Raw genomic sequence first — 20,301 nt, 5'->3', positions numbered from 1 at the left:
TGTACTAATGACACTGGCAGGGAAGGGGTTAACATCTAGGGCAATCAAAGGGTTCAATGAGTGCCTAACAATGTGTAATGTGTGTACCACTTTTACTAATAGATCTCTAAGTTTCTCATCCCAGCTTTGCATGGATGGGGGGGCCGCGCGCCCCTAATGGAGGGGCCACCACTGTGCAAATCCCTGTTAATTTATTCAATAAATGGCTAATAAAAGTGAATACTTTCCCATCATTATTTGCATGGGATTTCTCGACTCCTTTGGTAAATCAGCTGCTGCTCCTAATTTGACACCTCGAGTAGGAGCACGCCGGTGAACACAGACAGTGTGCGATCGGGGGTCATGCAAATCGGAATCAGCCCCTGCCTCCCAATAGACATGAATAGGCCTGCCTGCATACAGCTGCAAGGAACACCTGTACACCCCATGCGGGTATAACTTTGACCTCGCCCAGCTGTACGTTGAGGTCTTATAAAGCCCCTCACTGGTCATTCCATAGGAGGGGTACTTTATACTTTTGCTAATAAAGCCTTTGTAGGAGCCTTGTTGTGTAATCCACCCTAGAAGTACCGGAAGAAGATGTCTAGTTAGACGAAATGCGTCAAGTTGGGCTCCACTGCTGCCATTATAGATGTACCAAAAGCGCTGTTTATCTTCTCAAATGTTTATACTTTTGCTAATAAAGCCTTTGTAGGAGCCTTGTTGTGTAATCCATCCTAGAAGTTCCGGTAGATGATGTCTAGTTAGACGAAACGCGTCAAGTTGGGCTCCACTGCTGCCATTATAGATGTACCAAAAGCGCTGTTTATCTTCTCAAATGTGAGTTTTTTTAACTTTAATAATTTAATTAATTTTTTATGGAAACACGCTATGTGGCATTTTCTTTTCCTCTCCAACTATATATATGAATGCATGGGAGAATCTATCCATCTTGCTCCATGAATATCTTACCTTGGAGGTTACTACCCTGGAGAGCCATTTGGAGACTTTTGGGATTACCTGGTTCATTTATCAAAGGTCGCCAGATTTGAAGCCTTCATCTTTGGTGTACCACCACAAGCCTGTTTGACTCAATGGGCGTATTCCCCCTTTGGGTTCAAACATTCTGGTAAGCCTTCATCTAATTGGTGGTGGATTATCTACTTTGTAAACTTTCCTCACGAGTTGTTTTCACTTTTGACGTCAAGAGGATGTTATGAACATTTGGTTTCTATTCATTTAATTTTTGGACTCACCACACATTGGGTTTCTACTACTCATGGATTTCACATTTATCTATTTGTTTTTCAATATTGATGTAGTATCACTGTGAATATACTTAGGTTTCACACAATTCCTAATATTGATTGTGAGATTCACAACATTTTGTTCCAGTTCATTTTGAGATACAGTATCTCACAGAAGTGAGTACACCCCTCACATTTCTGTATATATTTTATTATATCTTTTCATGTGACAATACTGAAGAAATGACACTTTGCTACAATGTAAAGTAGTGAATGTACAGCTTGTATAACAGTGTAAATTTGCTGTCCCCTCAAAAGTGAGTACACCCCTAAGGGAAAATGTCCAAATTGGGCCCAAAGTGTCAATATTTTGTGTGGCCACCATTATTTTCCAGCACTGCCTTAACCCTCTTGGGTATGGAGGTCGCCAGAGCTTCACAGGTTGCCACTGAAGTCCTCTTCTACTCCTCCATGACGACATCATGGAGCTGGTGGATGTTAGAGACCTTGCGCTCCTCCACCTTCAGTTTGAGGATGCCCCACAGATGCTCAATAGGGTTTAGGTCTGGAGACATGCTTGGCCAGTCCATCATCTTTACCCTCAGCTTCTTTAACAAGGCAGTGGTCGCCTTGGAAGTGTGTTTGGGATCGTTATTATGTTGGAATACTGCCCTGTGGCCCAGTCTCTGAAGGGAGGGGATCATGTACTGCTTCAATATGTCACAGTACATGTTGGCATTCATGGTTCCCTCAATGAACTGTAGCTCCCCAGTGCCGGCAGCACTCATGCAGCCCCAGACCATGACACTCCCACCACCATGCTTGACTGTAGGCAAGACACACTTGTCTTTGTACTCCTCACCTGATTGCCACCACAAACGCTTGTCACCATCTGAACCAAATAAGTTTATCTTGGTCTCATCAGACCACAGGACATGGTTCCAGTAATCCATGTCCTTAGTTTGCTTGTCTTCAGCAAACTGTTTGCGGTCTTTCTTGTGCATCCTCTTTAGAAGAGGCTTCCTTCTGGGATGACAGCCATGCAGACCAATTTGATGCAGTGTGCGGCATATGGTCTGAGCACTGACAGGCTGACTCCCCCACCCCTTCAACCTCTGCAGCAATGCTGGCAGGACTCATACGTCTATTTCCCAAAGACAACCTCTGGATATGACGCTGAGCACGTGACCTCAACTTCTTTGGTCGACCATGGTGAGGCCTGTCCTGAGTGGAACCTGTCCTGATAAACCGCTGTATGGTCTTGGCCACCGTGCTGCAGCTCAGTTTCAGGGTCTTGGCAATCTTCTTATAGCCTAGGCCATCTTTATGTAGAGAAACAATTCTTTTTTTCAGATCCTCAGAGAGTTCTTTGTCATGAGGTGCCATGTTGAACTTCCAGTGACCAGTATGAGAGAGTGAGAGCGATAACACCAAATTTAACACACCTGCTCCCCATTCACACCTGAGACCTTGTAACACTAACAAGTCACATGACACCAGGGAGGGAAAATGGCTAATTGGGCTCAATTTGGACATTTTCACTTAGGGGTGTACTCACTTTTGTTGCCAGCGGTTTAGACATTAAAGGCTGTGTGTTGAGTTATTTTGAGGGGACAGCAAATTTACACTGTTATACAAGCTGTACATTCACTACTTTACATTGTAGCAAAGTGTCATTTCTTCAGTGTTGTCACATGAAAAGATAGAAGAAAATATTTACGAAAATGTGAGGGGTGTACTGACTTTTGTGAGATACTGGATGTTTCTAGCGCTGCACTTTTATTTCTATGTTATTTTTGCAACTGTCTATTTTCTGTGCTAGCTGCTGTTCATTGTTTAAAGGGACAGTGCGGTATTACACTTCCACTTTCTATTTAGAAGTACCGGTACCCGGTGTGTGTCCCGGTGCAGAGCCTGCAGAGTTATGAGCCTAATAATCCGGCTGATATTGCGGAGTCTTGGATGTGGCAGGAGATGGAAGAGTCTTGCATGGCTTATATTATTTTTGTAGCAATTCTCATAATACGAGCCTCAGGCATTACTACTGACAAATACTCCGGTTAGCGGTGTGCAGCTCGGTTTATACTGCAGGGGTACGGATGGTGATGCGGCATTATTACTTCAACTGAAAAACATGAAAATCCCCCCCCCCCCAGCCTGAATAAACAAAGTCTGGAAGGCGTAACTTCCATCCCGTCAGATACTCACAGTCACCATTAGGGATGAGCCCGATGTTCGAGTCAAACGTAAGTTCGGATGTTCGCCCGTTCTGCAAATACCGAACTTTATAGGGCGTTCACGGCAAATTAGAGCGCCGCTGAACGCCCCATAATGCACAGCGAGATCGCAGTGCATTGATGTCTGATAATTGGCCAAGGCATGTACCTGACCTGTATGCTTTGGCCAATCACAGCACGCTCTGCTGTGAAAGCCATGATTGGCAAGAGGCAGGGTGCCTTTAGCCAATCATGGCTCAGAGGGCTAAGTCCACGCCCGTCACTATATAAGGCTGCTTACACAGCGGCTGTATATAGTGTTATGAATGAGAGAAGTTAGCTAGAGGCAGGTTAGTTAGTGGCGTGCAGGCAGTTTAGTATAGACTATATATACAGTGCAGGCAGTCTAGTATATATATATATTCATACAGTGCAGTCAGTGTAATGTAAACTATATATACAGTGCATGCAGTCTAACATATTATATATATATATATATATATATATATACACACACACACAAACATAGTGCAGTCAGTGTACAGTATGTAATATAGTGTATTGAAGTGGTTAAGGGGAACCCTATGCCAGAATTAAAAAAAAAAACGACATTGGTCCCCCCCCAGTCCATAACCAGGCCCTTCGGGTCTGGTATAGAATTTAAGGGTAACAGAGTGACCCCGCCCCTTCTGACGTCATGTGCCGTAAGAAGGGGGCGAGGTCATGCGGTTACATCAGCGGGTGGCCCCGCTCTTGCCTATATAACAGCTATCACAACGAAAAGACAGCAGTCAGCGGGACGCCTCCAATGGAGGTGGAGTATTTTCGGGGTTTTTTTTCTATTTGTCGGGTCTGTCGGAGCCATGATTGAAGATGGATGGACATCGCGGGACACTTTTTTTTTTTTCTTTTTTAATAAAGGAATTGTCAGAAACTGTCTTTTGTGTTTTTTACTTTTTGACACTTTTTTTGGTGAATAGGTAGGGGTACAATGTACCCGATACCCATCCTTGTTAAAGGAGGCTTCCAGATTCCGATAAGCCCCCCGCCCACAGACCCCCACAACCAATGGCCAGGGTTGTGGGGACAAGGCCCTTGTCCCCATCAACATGGGGACAAGGTGCTTTGGGGGGACCCCAAAGCACACTTCCCATGTTGAGGGCAAGCAGCCTGGCATGGTTCGGGGGGGCTCCCTTGTCCCCCCCCCCTTCCTGCTTGCTTGCTCGGATAAGAGTCTGGTATGGATTTTGGGGGGACCCCACTCCATTTTTTTTTTTATTTTGGCGTGGAGTTCTCCTTAAAATCCATACCAGACCCGAAGGTCCTGGTATGAACTGGGGGGAGGGAAGGGGGGGGAACCTATGCCTTTTTTTCCAATGATTTTTATGTATATTGACTGAATCCGGGAATTCATTACAGCCTTGAGCAATTTTAAATGACATTTTTTCCTTTAGAAATGCCGTTTTGCTGCGGTACAGTAAAACACATCAGAAAGATGCACCACTTTACAGGCAGACTAAGGGGACCCCCAGGCACGATATTTAAAGGAATATTTCATTTTTATTGTTTCACTTTAAGCATTATAACCCACTTGACAACTGGGCACTTAAACCCCCTTCCTAACCAGACCAATTTTCAGCTTTCGGTGCTCTCACATTTTGAATGACAATTACTCAGTCATGCAACACTGTATCTATATGAAATTTTTGTCCTTTTTTCGCACAAATAGAGCTTTCTTTTGGTGGTATTTAATCACCATTGGGTTTTTTATTTTTTGCGCTATAAAAAGAAAAAAGACTGAAAATTCGGTAAAAAAAAGAAATTTTCTTTGTTTCTGTTATAAAATTTAGCAAATTAGTAATTTTTCTTCGTAAATTTTGGCCAAAATTTATACTGCTACATATATTTGGTAAAAATAAGTACAAATTGGTGTATATTATTTGGTCTTTGTGAAAGTTATAGAGTCCAAAAGCTATGGTGCCAATATCTGAAAATTGATCACACCTGAATTACTGACGGCCTATCTATATTCTTGAGACCCTAACATGCCAGAAAAGTACAAATACCCCCCAAATGATCCCTTTTTGGAAAGAAGACATTCCAAGGTATTTAGAAAGATGCATGGTGAGTTTTTTGAAGTTGTCATTTTTTCCCACAATTCTTTGCAAAATTAAGATTTTTTTTTCTTTTTTTTTTTTTCACAAAATTGTCATATTAGCAGGTTATTTCTCACACACAGCATATGCATACCACAAATTACACCCCAAAACACATTCTGTTATTACTCCTGAGTATGGTGATACCACATGTGTGAGACTTTTACACAGCGTGGCCACATACAGAGGCCCAACATGCAGGGAGCACCTCCAGGCGTTCTGGAGCACCCAGGCCAATTCTGACATTTCTCTCCTACATGTAAAAATCATCATTTATTAGCTAGAAAATTACATAGAACCCCAAAACATTATATATATGTTTTTTTTTAGCAAAGACCTTAGAGAATACAATGGCGGTTGTTGCAACTTTTTATCACGCACGGTATTTGTGCAGCAATTTTTTGAACGCTTTTTTTTGGGGAAAAAAAACAGTTTTGTGCTTTAAAGAAAAACAAAACAGTAAAGTTAGCCCAATGTTTTTGCATAATGTGAAAGATGAAGTTACGCCGAATAAATAGATACCTAACATGTCACCCTTCACAATTGCACACGCTCGTGGAATGGCGCCAAACTTCGCTACTTAAAAATCCTCATAGGGAACGTTTTAAAATTTTTTACTGGTTACATGTTTTGAGTTACAGAGGAGGTCTAGGGCCAAAATTATTGCTCTCGCTCTAATGTTCGCACCGATACCTCACATGTGTGGTTTGAATACTGTTTTCATATGTGGGCGGGACTTACGTGTGCATTCGCTTCTGCATGCGAGCACATGGACAGGGGCGCTTTAAAAATAATTTTTTTTCTTTTTATTGTTCATTTTACTTTATTTATTTTAGTTTGACACTTTTTTCCAAAAAAAAATTGTTTTGATCACTTTTATTCCTATTACAAGGAATGTAAACAAAACTTGTAATAGGAATATGGCATGACAGGTCCTCTTTACAGTGAGATATGGGGTCAATAAGACCCCACATCTCACCTCTAGGCTGGGAAGCCTGAAATAAAAAAATAAAAAAAATGATCCTGGCTTTGATCCTAGCGGTGAGTCAGTAGAAGCACCGGAGGGCAGCGGGAAGGGGGGGTCCCCTCTCACCTCTCATAAGAACGATCAAGTAGTGGAACAGCCGCTACGATCATTCTTATGGTGTAGGGAATCGCCGGCTGAAAAAGCTGATATCTGAATGATGCCTGTAGCTGCAACCATCATTCAGATATCCCCGCACAAATTCAAGGACGTCATATGATGGCGGGCGGGAAGTGGTTAAAACACATTTCTTTTTAACACAAAGTTGTCCATTTATACAATATTTCTAACACATAACATGTACATACCAAAAATGACACCCCAAAATATATTCTCCTACTCCTCCTGAGTACAGCGATACCACATGTGTGAGACTTCCACAGCCTGGCCACATACAGAGGCAGAGTACAGCCGAGTATGGCTGAGCATGGCCGAGTATGGATGAGGATAGCTGAGTATGGATGAGCATGGCTGAGTATGGCTGGGTATTGCAGAGTATGGCTGGGTATGGCTGGGTATTGCAGGGTATGGATGGGTATTGCAGGGTATTGCAGAGTATGGCTGGGTATTGCAGAGTATGGCTGGGTATGGCTGGGTATTGCGGAGTAGTGCAGGGTAGTGCAGGGTATTGCAGAGTATTGCAGGGTATTGCGGAGTATTGCAGGGTATTGCAGAGTATTGCGGGGTGTTGCAGGATTAGTGCGGGGTATTGCGGAGCATTGCAGGGTAGTGCAGAGTATTGCAGGGTATTGCAGAGTATTGCGGGGTATTGCAGGGTATTGTGGGGTATTGAAGGGTATTGTGGGGTATTGCAGAGTATTGCGGGGTATTGCAGAGTATTGTGGGGTATTGCAGGGTAGTGCAGAGTATTGCAGGGTATTGCAAATTATTGCGGGGTGTTGTGGGGTATTGCAGAGTATTACGGAGTATTGCAGGGTAGTGCAGAGTATTGCGGGGTATTGCAGAGTATTGCGGGGTATTGCAGGGTAGTGCAGAGTATTGCGGGGTATTGCAGAGTATTGCGGGGTATTGCAGAGTATTGCGGGGTATTGCAGAGTATGGAAGGATATTGCATGGTATTGCAGAGTAGTGCAGAGTATTGCAGGGTATTGCAGAGTATGGAAGGATATTGCATGGTATTGCAGAGTAGTGCAGAGTATTGCGGGGTATTGCAGAGTATGGCAGGGCATTGCAGAGTATGGCAGGGTATTGCAGAATATGGGAGGATATTGCATGGTATTGCAGAGTATTGACAGGCGTTAAAGAGGCGCTGTATCGCCTCCTCACTGACTGCTTTAACTCACTGGGTCGCCACACTTGCGCGCTGCAACCACGTACATTGCATGCGGTTGCGGGGCACTTGTAGAGCGTTTCCTATTCACCTGAACCCAACATGGGACCATTTAACAAACGACACCACAAGTTTATTTTGCTGACACCTGGTGGAAATCCACGATTCCTTAGTGCAGGGGTCCCCAACCCCCAGGTCCGCAGGCCGGTGTCGGTCCTTGGCCTGTTGCTGACCGGGCCAAACTGCACAAGGCTGTCCCAGACCACCATCTCCTCACCTGTGTGTCCTCCCCTCAGCTCCCCCGCCCAGTGATGTCATCCTATCAGCGGGGCAGGGGGCGGGAGCAGCTGCAGATTGGAATGGAGAGCTCCTCCCACCCCCTGCCCTGCTGATAGGGTGACATAATCAGGCGGGCAGGCGGGGGGGGAGTGGACACATAGACTGATCACAGCCTGGAGTCCTGTGCAGGGGAGGCAGAGATTAGAATGGAAGAGAGGAAAGGGGGGCCAGACTGCAGGGGCAATGTAAAGGGGGCACTGTAAAATAAATGGGTCTGCACTGCAAAGGGGAACTGTAATCATTCCAGTGCAGTCCCCTTTAAATCACAGTGCCCCCTTTGCAGCGTAGTCCCCATTTGCATTAATTTAAAGGGGCACTGTCATGTAAAGGGGACTGCACTGTAAAGGGGGCACTGTAATATAAAGGGGACCCCTCTGTAAAGGGGGCAGTGTAATCATTACAGTACAGCCCTCTTTACATCACATAGTTACATAGTTAGGTTGAAAAAAGACACAAGTCCATCTAGTTCAACCATAAAAGAAAAATAAATAAAAAAATAAATAAAAAAATAAAATAAAAAATATTATACAATCCCATATACACAATCCTATACCCACAGTTGATCCAGAGGAAGGCGAAAAACCCCCACCAAAGCATGATCCAATGTGCTACAGCAGGGGAAAAGATTCCTTCCTGATCCCAGAGAGGCTATCAGATTTTCCCTGGATCAACTTTACCTATAAATGTCAGTACCCAGTTATATTATGTACATTTAGTAAAGAATCCAGACCTTTCTTAAAGCAATCTACTGATCTGGCCAGAACCACCTCTGGAGGGAGTCTATTCCATATTTTCACAGCTCTTACTGTGAAGAAAACTTTCCGTATTTTGGAGATGAAATCTCTTTTCCTCACAGTGCCCCTTTTACAGTGCAGCCCCCTTTACATTACAGTGCAGCCCCCTCTACAGAGCAGCTCCCGTTACAATAATATAAAGGGGCACTGTGATGTAAAGGGGACTGCACTGTAGGAACCCTTTCACACTCCCAGCGCAGGGGCGTCAGCGGTAAAGCGCCGCTTTACCGTCGTTTTAGAGGCGAATAAAGGGTTAAAAGCGCCCGCAAAGCACTGCTATCAAGGCTCTTTGCAGGCACTTTGGTGGCGCTGCCCATTGATTTCAATGGGCAGAGGAGCTTTAGGAGCGGTGTAAACGAAGCGCCTCAGAGAAGCTACTTGCAGGACTTTTTTTGACATCCTGCCAGCACAGCGCCCCGAGTGTGCAGTGTTAATTTTGGCAGCAAATTTCAATTTAGTTTTAGTCTCAGTCTTAGGACTAAAATGGCATTTTAGTTTTAGTCCCATTTTAGTCTTCTGCAATTGTTTTAGTTTTAGTCGTATTTAGTCGACTAAATCTCCAGTACATTTTAGTCGACTAAAACTCATTTTAGTCGTCTAAAATCAAATGGGTGTAATTAAATTGTAATGCGTTAGTTAACATTTCTCTACAATTTCCAAACTCATTATACACTGCTGGAGTGAAAAATCGAATATGTTATTATTTAAGGTACTGAGGTATGAACATGCACTACAGACCAGTGTTCATTTTGAAGTCAAATTTCAATTTAGTTTTGGTCTTTTGACTAAAATGGCATTTTAGTTTTAGTCCCATTTTAGCCTTTTTGACTAAAATGCCATTTTAGTTTTAGTCGTATTTTAGTCATCTCAGTTGTTTTAGTTTTTAGTCCTATTTTAGTCGACTAAAATAGTATTTATTTAGTCGACTAAAATGTTTTAGTCTGGCTTGGTTAGCAAAGGGAGGGAATGGTGTCACCCATATTGGAAGGGTGAAGGCGCTGGATGGTCGGCTATTGACGACCCCAGTGGACATCAATGCAAGGTTTCTTGAGTTCTATCAGAATTTGTACTCAGCTAGAGCGGGATTCAGTGGTGAGGAGCTACTCCAGTATCTGGAGAGGATTCCCTTCCCCTCCCTGACGGATGAGAAGCGTGAGGAGTTAGATAAGGACATTTCCTTAGAGGAAGTCCAGGAGGAATTGGGTGCTATGCAGTCTGGGAAATCCCCTGGACCGGACGGCATCCCTATAGAATTCTATGCCACATACCAAGAACTCCTGGCACCAAGACTCACCTCGCTCCTGCTGCGGTCGGCGGAACTGGGATCCATCCCAGATTCGTTATCCGAAGCAATTGTTGTGTTGGTGCCCAAGCCTGGCAGGGACCCGGAAGACTGCGCCTCTTACCGGCCTATTTCCCTCATCAATGCAGATGCTAAATTACTGGCCAAAATACTGGCTATTAGAATTGGTAAGGTGATGGAGGACCTGGTGCAGGTCGATCAGACCGGTTTTATGCCGGGCAAGGGTACCGACATAAACATCCGTCGCTTATTTCTGAATCTAGCTGCCGCCCATGATAACAGAGGAACTAGAGTCATAGCCTCTCTGGATGCAGAAAAGGCTTTCGACTCTGTTGAATGGGAGTACTTATGGGCGGTCATGCAGAAGTTTGGAATAGGCCCTCGCTTCATGCAATGGCTCCGGGTCCTGTATAAAGGTCCTAGGGCAAGAATTCGAGTAAATGATACCCTCTCAGATTTCTTTCTCCTCCAGAGGGGCACTCGGCAGGGCTGTCCCCTTTCCCCCAGCTTGTTTGCACTTGCCCTGGAGCCCCTGGCGATTTTGGTCCGGGAATCCAGCCGCATAGTGGAACTTAGGATTGGCCCTCTGGAGGAGAAAATATCACTGTACGCTGACGATACCCTGCTTTACTTGCAGGATGCTGGTCCCTCATTGGAGGCTGCTCTGGAGGCCTTTGACGAGTTTGGGCAATTCTCAGGGATACGTATAAATTGGTCCAAATCAGTCCTTTTCCCCTTAGATGGGCGGGCAAAAGAGCTGGCTCCTCAGACAGCATTGAGATGGGTGGACGAATTCACGTACCTGGGTATAAAGATTGCAAGAGAACCCCAGGCATATCAGCGCCTAAACCTTTTTCCAATAGTCGCGCAACTAAAAGAGCACTGTTCCCGATGGGCTAATCTGACCCTAAATCTCCTTGGGAGGATTAATGTCTTGAAAATGATATACCTGCCCAAGCTCAATTATATATTCCGAAACTGCCCAACGTGGATACCCCAAATCTTTTTTAAGAATCTGGATACGTGTATTGGCTCCTTTCTATGGAGGGGATCGTCTCCACGTATAGCTCGCACCACTTTGCAGCTCCCCGTGAGTTTCGGTGGCCTAGCCTTACCTAACCTGACGGTGTACTACTGGGCGGCTGTCCTGGTCACGATCAGGTGGTGGTTCGAACAATCTAGAGCTAACGCAGCGGTGTGTCTCGAGGCGGCTATCGTGGGATCCCTTACTGAACTAAGCAACCTGGCCTACCGCGGGACGTCGTCGTACCCCTCCTTGCCTGTTCCCACTGAAACTACCATAAGAGTCTGGGGAATGGCTAGGAAAAGGTTCTTAGCTGCCAACCAGTGGTCTCCATTCTGCCCGTTGTGGGGGAACTCCACCCTCCCGCATTTTCGGACCATTCCGGATCCGCAGGTCTGGGCCAGATATGGTATCAAGGTCTTAAAAGATATTATAATGTCAGGATCCCTTATCCCATTCCGTACACTAGCGACTGGGCATAATCTCCCGGGGTGGATGTTTTTTCGTTACTATCAGCTGCGACATGCCTTCCAAGCACAATTTCCGACCCCGCCTATTATTCAGGCCGATGCGGTTGAGGAGTTGCTCTCACAAGAGGCCTTGCAAAAACCCTTGTCTACGCTATACTTTACAATACTTAAGAAAGGCTCGCCCAGGATGGAAGCCTTGTGGGTTAAGTGGAAGACAGATATTCCGAACCTAGACAGGGAATCTTGGGAAGAGTGCTTTGATAATGGTCTTCAGGTACTGATCTCCTCTAGGGATAAACTAATCCAGACCAAGTTTTTGCATAGGGTGTACTTCACCCCTCAGAGGCTGCACAGAGCGTTTCCGTTGAGATCCTCGAATTGTCCGAGGTGCCAGTCGCCGGATAGTGACTATATCCACATGTTCTGGAACTGTCCTAGACTCTCCAGATATTGGGCTGCTATAGAGGAATTTATACAGGTCAGACTACAGTTGGAAATTTCCCTATCGCCAGAATTGGCCCTGTTGGGTATCCAAGATGACGAACAGAGACCTCGCTATACCAAAATACTACTGGCCCTACTGTTATTCTATGCTAAAAAAGTGATTCTGTTAAAGTGGACGTCTAGTCGTCCCCCTACAATAAGAACCTGGGAAGACTCAATAAATGCGGTCATACCGCTTTATAAATTAACTTATATAAGTAGAGGTTGTCCCCAAAAATTCGCCAAAGTCTGGCAACCATGGACTGACCCGATCTGACCTCCCTGCTGGGTCTCTGAGGGCTGTGGAGCTGGGCAGGATTGTGGTGTGTAATGGGTATGTTGACACCCCCCCCCCCTATGTATTGTGCAATGACTATCTGTATTTTATGCTGACATCCCCCCCCCCCCCCCCGCCTGGCAATACCAAACTGTACAACACTTAAATGCTGAGCTAATAATGTCTGCTGTATAATATCTATACGTTACATAACTGTACTGTGTATTTGTCACACTATTTTCGTTTTTTTTTTACATTCTGTATATCATACTCTCAAATAAAGACCAACCTTGTTGTTAAAAAAAAAAAATGTTTTAGTCGTTTTAGTCGACTGCGAGTGTGAAAGCACTCGGGCTTTCACACTGGGACTGCAGATGAGGCATTTTTCAGGCGCTTTACAGGCGCTATTTTTAGCGCGAAAGCGCCTGAAAAACGCCTCCAGTGTTAAAGGGGTCCAAAGGGGACACTGCAATGTAAAGGGGAACTGAGGACACTGATATAAAGGGGGGACTGTGCTGTAAAAGGGGGTTGTGGTGCGAACAGGGGGGGGGGCTGAGGACAGGTTCAGTGAATATCGCAAACTCCGACCAGCAAACAAAATCGTCTGCCATGAAATCAGCCCCTGATGCCAAAAAGGTTGGGGGATCGCTGCCATCCACTCATCCCTTCCACTCATCTCTTCCATTAATCTCTTCCACTCATCCCTTCCACTCATCTCTTCCATTAATCTCTTCCACTCATCCCTTCCACTCATCTCTAGTCTACAGCAGCAATAAAATCAGCACTGTGAGGTGTTGGGGGGGGGTTTACCTCTCCCCGGTGTATCCAGCGGCACACTGACATCTTCCAGTGACGGGATCGCACTGTCCACCGTTGTGACACTGACACTCCTGGCTGCAGTTTACCCCGAATCTTCCCGAAGTGCACGGCAGGGCGCAGACAGAACCCTGTACAGAAGGAAAAAAGACAAAACAAATTCACATAACAGCAGGAAAACCAAAATCCATCACGGAAAAAAAAAAACTGTATTAATAATTCAAAACGATATGTATCAAAAAATATTTATTATGATAGAAAAATATATGTCTGGAACTATGTTATCCCACCAAAATAAATAATAAAAAAAAAAAACAGACCCAACCGCACATAATAAAATAAAACATAGATATACAGTACAGTAAGTGCCCAAAACGGCCAGCTTGGAGTGACCCTTCATTTTTTTTTTTTTTTAGATTAACTATCAGTAATGATGGCAGAGCACAGATCACAGGATCTCTATAGATATCCACCGATCAGCCATAACGTTATGACTATCCACCTAATATTGAGGCGCTCCCCCTTTTGTCTTCCCCACCCTTCGAACACCAAAACAGCCCTGACCAGTCAAAGCATGGAGGCCACTAGACCTCTGAAGGTATGCTGTGGTATCTGGCACCAAGCAGTCAGTAGCAGTTCTAGTTGTGGACACGGGTGGGTCAGCATTGACACCCTGAATGGTCTGCGGCTACACAGCCCCCCACACAACAAACTGCAATGCTCTGTGTGTTCCGACACCTCTTCATCAGAACCAGCATTCACTTTTTGAGCAATTTGATCTCCAGTGGCTCTTCTATTGGATTGGACTATAAAGTCCAGCCTTTGCCTCCCACCTCAACGAGCCTTGGCCACCCATGACCCTATCCCCGGTTCTCCAGCTGCCCTTCCTTGGACCACTTTTTGGTCGGTCCTGACCACTGCAGACCAGGAACATCCTACAAGAGCTGCAGTTCTGGAATTGCTCTGACCCAGTCATCTAGCCATTACAATTTGGCCCTTGTAAGAGTCACTCAAATCCTTATGCCGTGTACACACGGGCGGACTTTTCGCCGGAAGGTCCGACGGTCTTTCCGACAGACTTTCGACTGACTTTTGATGGACTTCCGACGGACTTTCGAACGAACGGACTTGCCTACACACGATCACACCAAAGTCCGACGGATTTGTACGTGATGACGTAAGACCGGACTAAAGTAAGGAAGTTGATAGCCAGTAGCCAATAGCTGCCCTAGTGTCGGTTTTCGTCCATCGGACTAGCATACAGACGAATAGATTTTTCGACTGGACTCGAATCCGTCGGAAAGATTTGAAACATCCGTCTGATTTTTGACCGAAAAAGTCCACTGCAGGTCCGATGAAGCCCACACACGGTTGGATTGTCCGATGGATTCGTTCCGTCGGACCAGTCTGGTCGACAAGTCCGCCCGTGTGTACGCGGCATTACGCTTGTCCATTTTTTTTCTGCTTTCAACACATCTATTTCAGGGACAACATGTTCACTTGCTGCCTAATATATCCCATCCACTTTCAGGTGCCATTGATTGTAACGAGATAATCCATGCTATTCACTTTACCTGTCAGTGGTCATAATGTTATGGCTGAGTGGTGTATACCTAAAATGTTTCATGCCCATCCAAATTTTTCATCATATATTGCAGTTACATCAATTCTCTATTATATTTTAGCTGCCGTCAGAGACAGTTCTAGGTGTAACCAAAGACTGTTCCATCAGACTTGTTTGCAGCAGACATATAGACGGCCTCAAACGAATTCCCTTCTCACAGGCATTAATAACACTCAAGAACAGAGAATGAAATTAACAGGAAAAATATCCACACTGTCGTTCTCCTGACTTCCATCTAAGACATGTATGTTTCTCAAATATACATGGTAAGCGGCATGAATGTAAAAAAAGATCAGACCAATGTGTTCAGGCCAATTCATAAGAGACCCCTGATGAAGTCAGGCGACGAGTGACAATACGCGTAGGGCGGAGCCAGGTGACGCCGGACCTGCAGACCGGAAGTGAGCTTGCATGTCCTGAGTGTCCTGTTCTTTTTCTATACGATTCTAAATACATTATATGTGAGTGCTGAGTGAGTGTGAAGGCCAATTATAGGTGGGGACAGGGGCCATTTGTTTGTTACTGGTGTATATTTGGTTCGGGGACAAACTGTACCACTTTGCTGCCACTGTGCTCTTTCTGGGTGTCCAGTGTGCTCCTGTTCCTTTAAGGGGGATTGGGCTGCCTCCAGGCCCACCTGCCCCTCATCTATCCATTTAATGCATGTACTTCCACTGTGGAGATGCTTATAAATTCAGTAACGTTAAGATTGCAAGCATACCCAGGGTGCCGTGAAGAGGCCTTGCAGCTTATGCATGTGTTTCCAAATGCGTGCTAACCAAACCCCTGTTTTTATCGCAGACTGTTGGACAGGTTAATTTGGTCAGTTGGCAGACTGGTTGGTGAGTTGAGCGATGGAATGTTCTGTTTTTTTCTTTCATGTGATAGCCCTTCCATGTGCTCCTTGCTGTGAAGGCCAGTTATAGGTGGGGGCAGGGGCCATTTGTTTGTTACTGGTATATGTGAGTGAATTTCCTAAAGGAGAAGTACAGCCTGCACCGGCACCTGGCTTAGCCTCTCAGTAAACCGCTGAGAGCCTGAGCCAGCTACTCCCGCCCCCTCCACAACACAGCGCTCCAGTAAATGTGGAGGAGGGGGAGAGCAGAGAGGTGGTGACTGACAGTCACAGCTCTCTGCACAGAGTGGTGAGGAGAACTGAGCGATCAGCGGTGTTTGATCGCTCTGTTCTCAGCCTCAGAGCTGCTGGGGGACAGATGCAGCATCCACCTAGGTGAGTATGATTCAAAAATAGAAAATAAATCCCTATACTTCTCTTTTAATATACTGATTTTTTTTAAACTACTACACTATAGCAGCTCGTATGTGGCTCTAAGTTATCTTTGCAGAGACACAAAATGGTTCAGTGGAGTTCTTAAAGGCACAGTAACCCTTAAAAAGGTGGAGTGGGCAAGTGGAGTACCTGTCAAAACCAAAGGGCCTTTCACAGAATCCCCATGGTGGGGGAAGCACACTAAAGCCCCGTACACACGATAGGATATTCCGACGGAAAATGTTCTATGGGAGCTTGTTGTCAGAAATTCCGACCGTGTGTATGCTCCATCGGACATTTTCCATCGGAATTTCCGTCACACAAAATTTGAGATCTGGATCTCAAATTTTCCGACAACAAAATCCGTTCTCGTAAATTTCCATCGTGTGTACTCAATTCCGACGCACAAAGTTCCACGCATGCTCGGAATCAAGCAGAAGAGCCGCACTGGCTATTGAACTTAATTTTTCTCGGCTCGTGTTGTACATCACCTCGTTCTTGACGTTCTGAATTTCCAACAAGATTTGTGTGACCGCGTGTATGCAAGACAAGTTTGAGCCAACATCCGTTGGGAAAAAAAAAACATGGATTTTGTTGTCGAAATGTCCGATCAATGTCCAATCGTGTGTACGGGGCATAACACCTATATCTTGGCTATAGGTCAATATATGAGTGTGGAGGAATGTTTTCAGCACTGGGCACTTGGGATCGCTATCCTTTATGCATGTGGAAAATTACACTGGAAGTAGTTGAAGACATCATGAGAAATTGGATTATGTTTTAGGCACTTTATAGATGTTTATGCATGTGTGTTGTTTTGTTAGCATACATCAGTATAAAAAAAAATTATATACTGTATGTATAAATATATATCTATAGATTATATATATATATTTATACACACTATATTGTGAAAAGTATTGGGACGTCTGCCTTTACACACACACATGAACTTTAATGGCATCAATGGCAACAGCTTCAACTCTTCTGGGAAGGCTGTCCACAAGGTTTAGGAGTGTGTCTATGGGAATGTTTGACCATTCTTCCAGAAGCGCATTTGTGAGGTCGGGCACTGATGTTGGACGAGACGGCCTGGCTCGCAGTCTCCGCTCTAATTCATCTCAAAGGTGTTCTATTGGGTTGAAGTCAGGACTCTGTGCAGGTCAATCAAGTTCCTCCACCCCAAACTCGCTCATCCGTGTCTTTATGGACCTTGCTTTGTGCACTGGTGTGCAGTCATGTTGGAACAGGAAGGGGCCATCCCCAAACTGTTCCCACAAAGTTGGGATCATGAAATTGTCCAAAATGTCTTGGTATGCTGACGCCTTAAGAGTTCCCTTCACTGGAGCTAAGGGGCCAAGCCCAACCCCTGAAAAACAACCCCACACCATAATAATTTTTTCTTGATGGGTTTTGGTTTTTAGCTTACGGTGTGTCATTAAGTCTTTTTTCTTGGTTCCCACGTTTAAGCAAATATTCCTAATCTGCCATCTACAAATCAAATCTGGTCACTGTCATAGACAACAGTAACCGAATATAGGCACAGCTGTGTTGCCTGCGATAACAGTGATTGCCTATGGATACATTGACTCTAAAGAGCTTATCCGGTAAGGCAATATAAAGAACAATCATTATATGCAAATCATAGTAAATTAGTAAATGGAGGTAAGTCTGGGAAACCTTGAAATTTTGGACTGCAATGGGTTACTGGCCATTGCACAAAGCTCTGCCGCATTGAACCAGCCTGTACAGCATTGGAAGCATTTGCACACAATGACCCAGATTTAATAACAAAGCATTGTAACTCAAGTTTTGTGGGGAAAAAAAAAACAATCCCCTCCAGGTATACTATGTATTGTAAACTTTTTTTTTTTTGCAGATTCATACCTTACTTCACTCTGAAGAAATTGCTGTTTGTTTCACCAAGTCTTTTCTCACTGATTTTTACTTTATACTCGCTTGGCTCATTGCCTTAAGCCTCGTACACACGATCGGACTTTCCGACAACAAAACCGTGGAATTTTGTTTGAAGGGTGTTGGCTCAAACTTGTCTTGCATACACACGTTCACGCAAATGTTGGCCAACAATTACGAACGATTGTCCGATGGAGCATACACACGGTCGGATTTTCGCCAACAACCTCACATCCAACATTTCCCGTCGGAAAATTAGATAGTGTGTATGGGGCTTTAGTCTTCATTATACCCACCTGGTCAAATGTCTACATTTTACCACTCGGTCCAAAGTCTTAGTCTACATTATAGCCACCTGGTCCAATATCATTATTATACCCACTTGCTCCAATGTTTTCATTATACCCCCTGGTTCAATGTCTTCATTATACCCACGTGGTCCAATGTCTTAGCCTTCACTCTTCACTATACCCATCTGGTCCAGTGCCTTCATTATAACCACCTGGTCCAATGGCTTCAATGTACCCACTTGGTCCAAAGTCTTGGCCTTAATAATACCCACCTGGCCCAATGTCTTCAGTATATCAACTTGGTCCAATGTCTTCATTATACCCACCAGGTCCAAATTCTTCATTATACAGACATGGTCCAATCGTAGCCCTCATTCTACTCACCTGGTCCAATATCTTTATTATACCCACATGGTCCTATATTAGCCCTCATTATGCCCACCTGGTCCAATGTCTTCATTTTACCCTCTTGGTCCAAAGTCTCATCCTACATTTTACCCACCTGGTCAAATATCACTATTATAACCATTTGCTCCAATGTCTTAGCCTTCATTATACCCACCCAGTCTAATATCTTCTATACCCACTTGGTCCAAAGCCTTAGCCTTCATTATACCCACCTGGTCCAATATCTTCACTATACCCGCATGGTCCAACCTTAGCCCACATTACACCCACCTGGTCCAGTGTCTTCATTATACCCACTTGGTCTAATGTCTTCATTATACCCACTTGGTCCAAAGTCTTAGCCTTCACTATAACCATCTGGTCCAATATCTTCACTATACCCGCATGGTCCAACCTTAGCCCACATTACACCCACCTGGTCCAGTGTCTTCATTATACCCACTTGGTCCAAAGTCTTAACCTTCATTATACCCACCTGGCCCAATGTCTTCATTATATCGACCTGGCCCAATCTCTTCGCTATATCTACTTGGTCCAATGTCTTCATTATACCCACATGATCCAATGTCTTAACCTTCATTAAACCCACCTGGCCCAATGTCTTCGCTATATCTACTTGGTCCAATGTCTTCATTATACCCACTTGGTCCAATGTCTTAACCTTCATTATATCCACCTGGTCCAATGTCTTAATTATACCCACATGGTCCAATCCTAGCCCTCATTACACCCACCTGGTCCAATGTCTTCATTATACCCACTTGGTTCAAAGTCTTAGCTTTCATCATACCCACCTGGTCCAAAGTCTAAGTTGTCATGGGAAAAGCATCAGTGTTTACATCACATTAGGGGAGGGTGAGCCTAAGAGAGTTTCTCATCAAAAAACGAAACTCATTGTGGGGGATGCCAGACTTATAACTTTGGGCAGACCTCATGGAAAACAAGTGCACCAATCATACAAGAAGAAAGTGATATTTCTGGGGGTATTTGGTACACCATTGGGATCCGAGACACCTTCAAGTTACATCATTTCAAGGAAGCTATATGTGATTTTTTTTTTTACATTTTTAAAAAATTACATGGGTGGCAAAGTTTAAAGGAAACTTCATTGTTACCTTAAATTACAAAATGACTTGTTTACCAATTATAAATGTAATAAACATTAAAAAGTATGGGTTTTACTTTTAGGTGGCATTAAATAGCTGGCTCACACTTTGAGAGTGTAGGGAACTCAGGGCAAAGTGGGCTTTTCCACTATCTTTGTCAACTGTGTGGTTAAGTAACATTGATGATTAAAGAGCAACTGTACTGTGGAAGCTGTGGCAAAAAGGCAAGCTGAGGGCAAATGACTAGTCATCAGTAATGATGAGATTGGG

The 20,301-nt window shown here is 44.5% G+C and overlaps 1 protein-coding gene across 5 annotated transcripts in view; it reads right to left on the bottom strand.

Moving 5' to 3' along the window:
- Nucleotides 1–20,301, bottom strand: part of MEGF11 (multiple EGF like domains 11) — an 838,162-nt gene that overhangs the window by 353,195 nt on the left and 464,666 nt on the right. For all 5 annotated transcript variants that reach the window (XM_073618306.1, XM_073618307.1, XM_073618309.1 and 2 more), the window contains exon 8: nt 13,414–13,550. In XM_073618306.1, coding sequence (XP_073474407.1) covers nt 13,414–13,550 — 137 coding nt within the window. The remainder of the gene's footprint in view (nt 1–13,413; nt 13,551–20,301) is intronic.

This window comes from Aquarana catesbeiana, linkage group LG03 (assembly GCF_042186555.1).
Source record: "Aquarana catesbeiana isolate 2022-GZ linkage group LG03, ASM4218655v1, whole genome shotgun sequence".
NCBI lineage: Eukaryota > Metazoa > Chordata > Amphibia > Anura > Ranidae > Aquarana > Aquarana catesbeiana.
The sequence above is the reverse complement of the archived record's forward strand: the minus strand, read 5'-3'. Positions and strand labels throughout refer to the sequence as shown.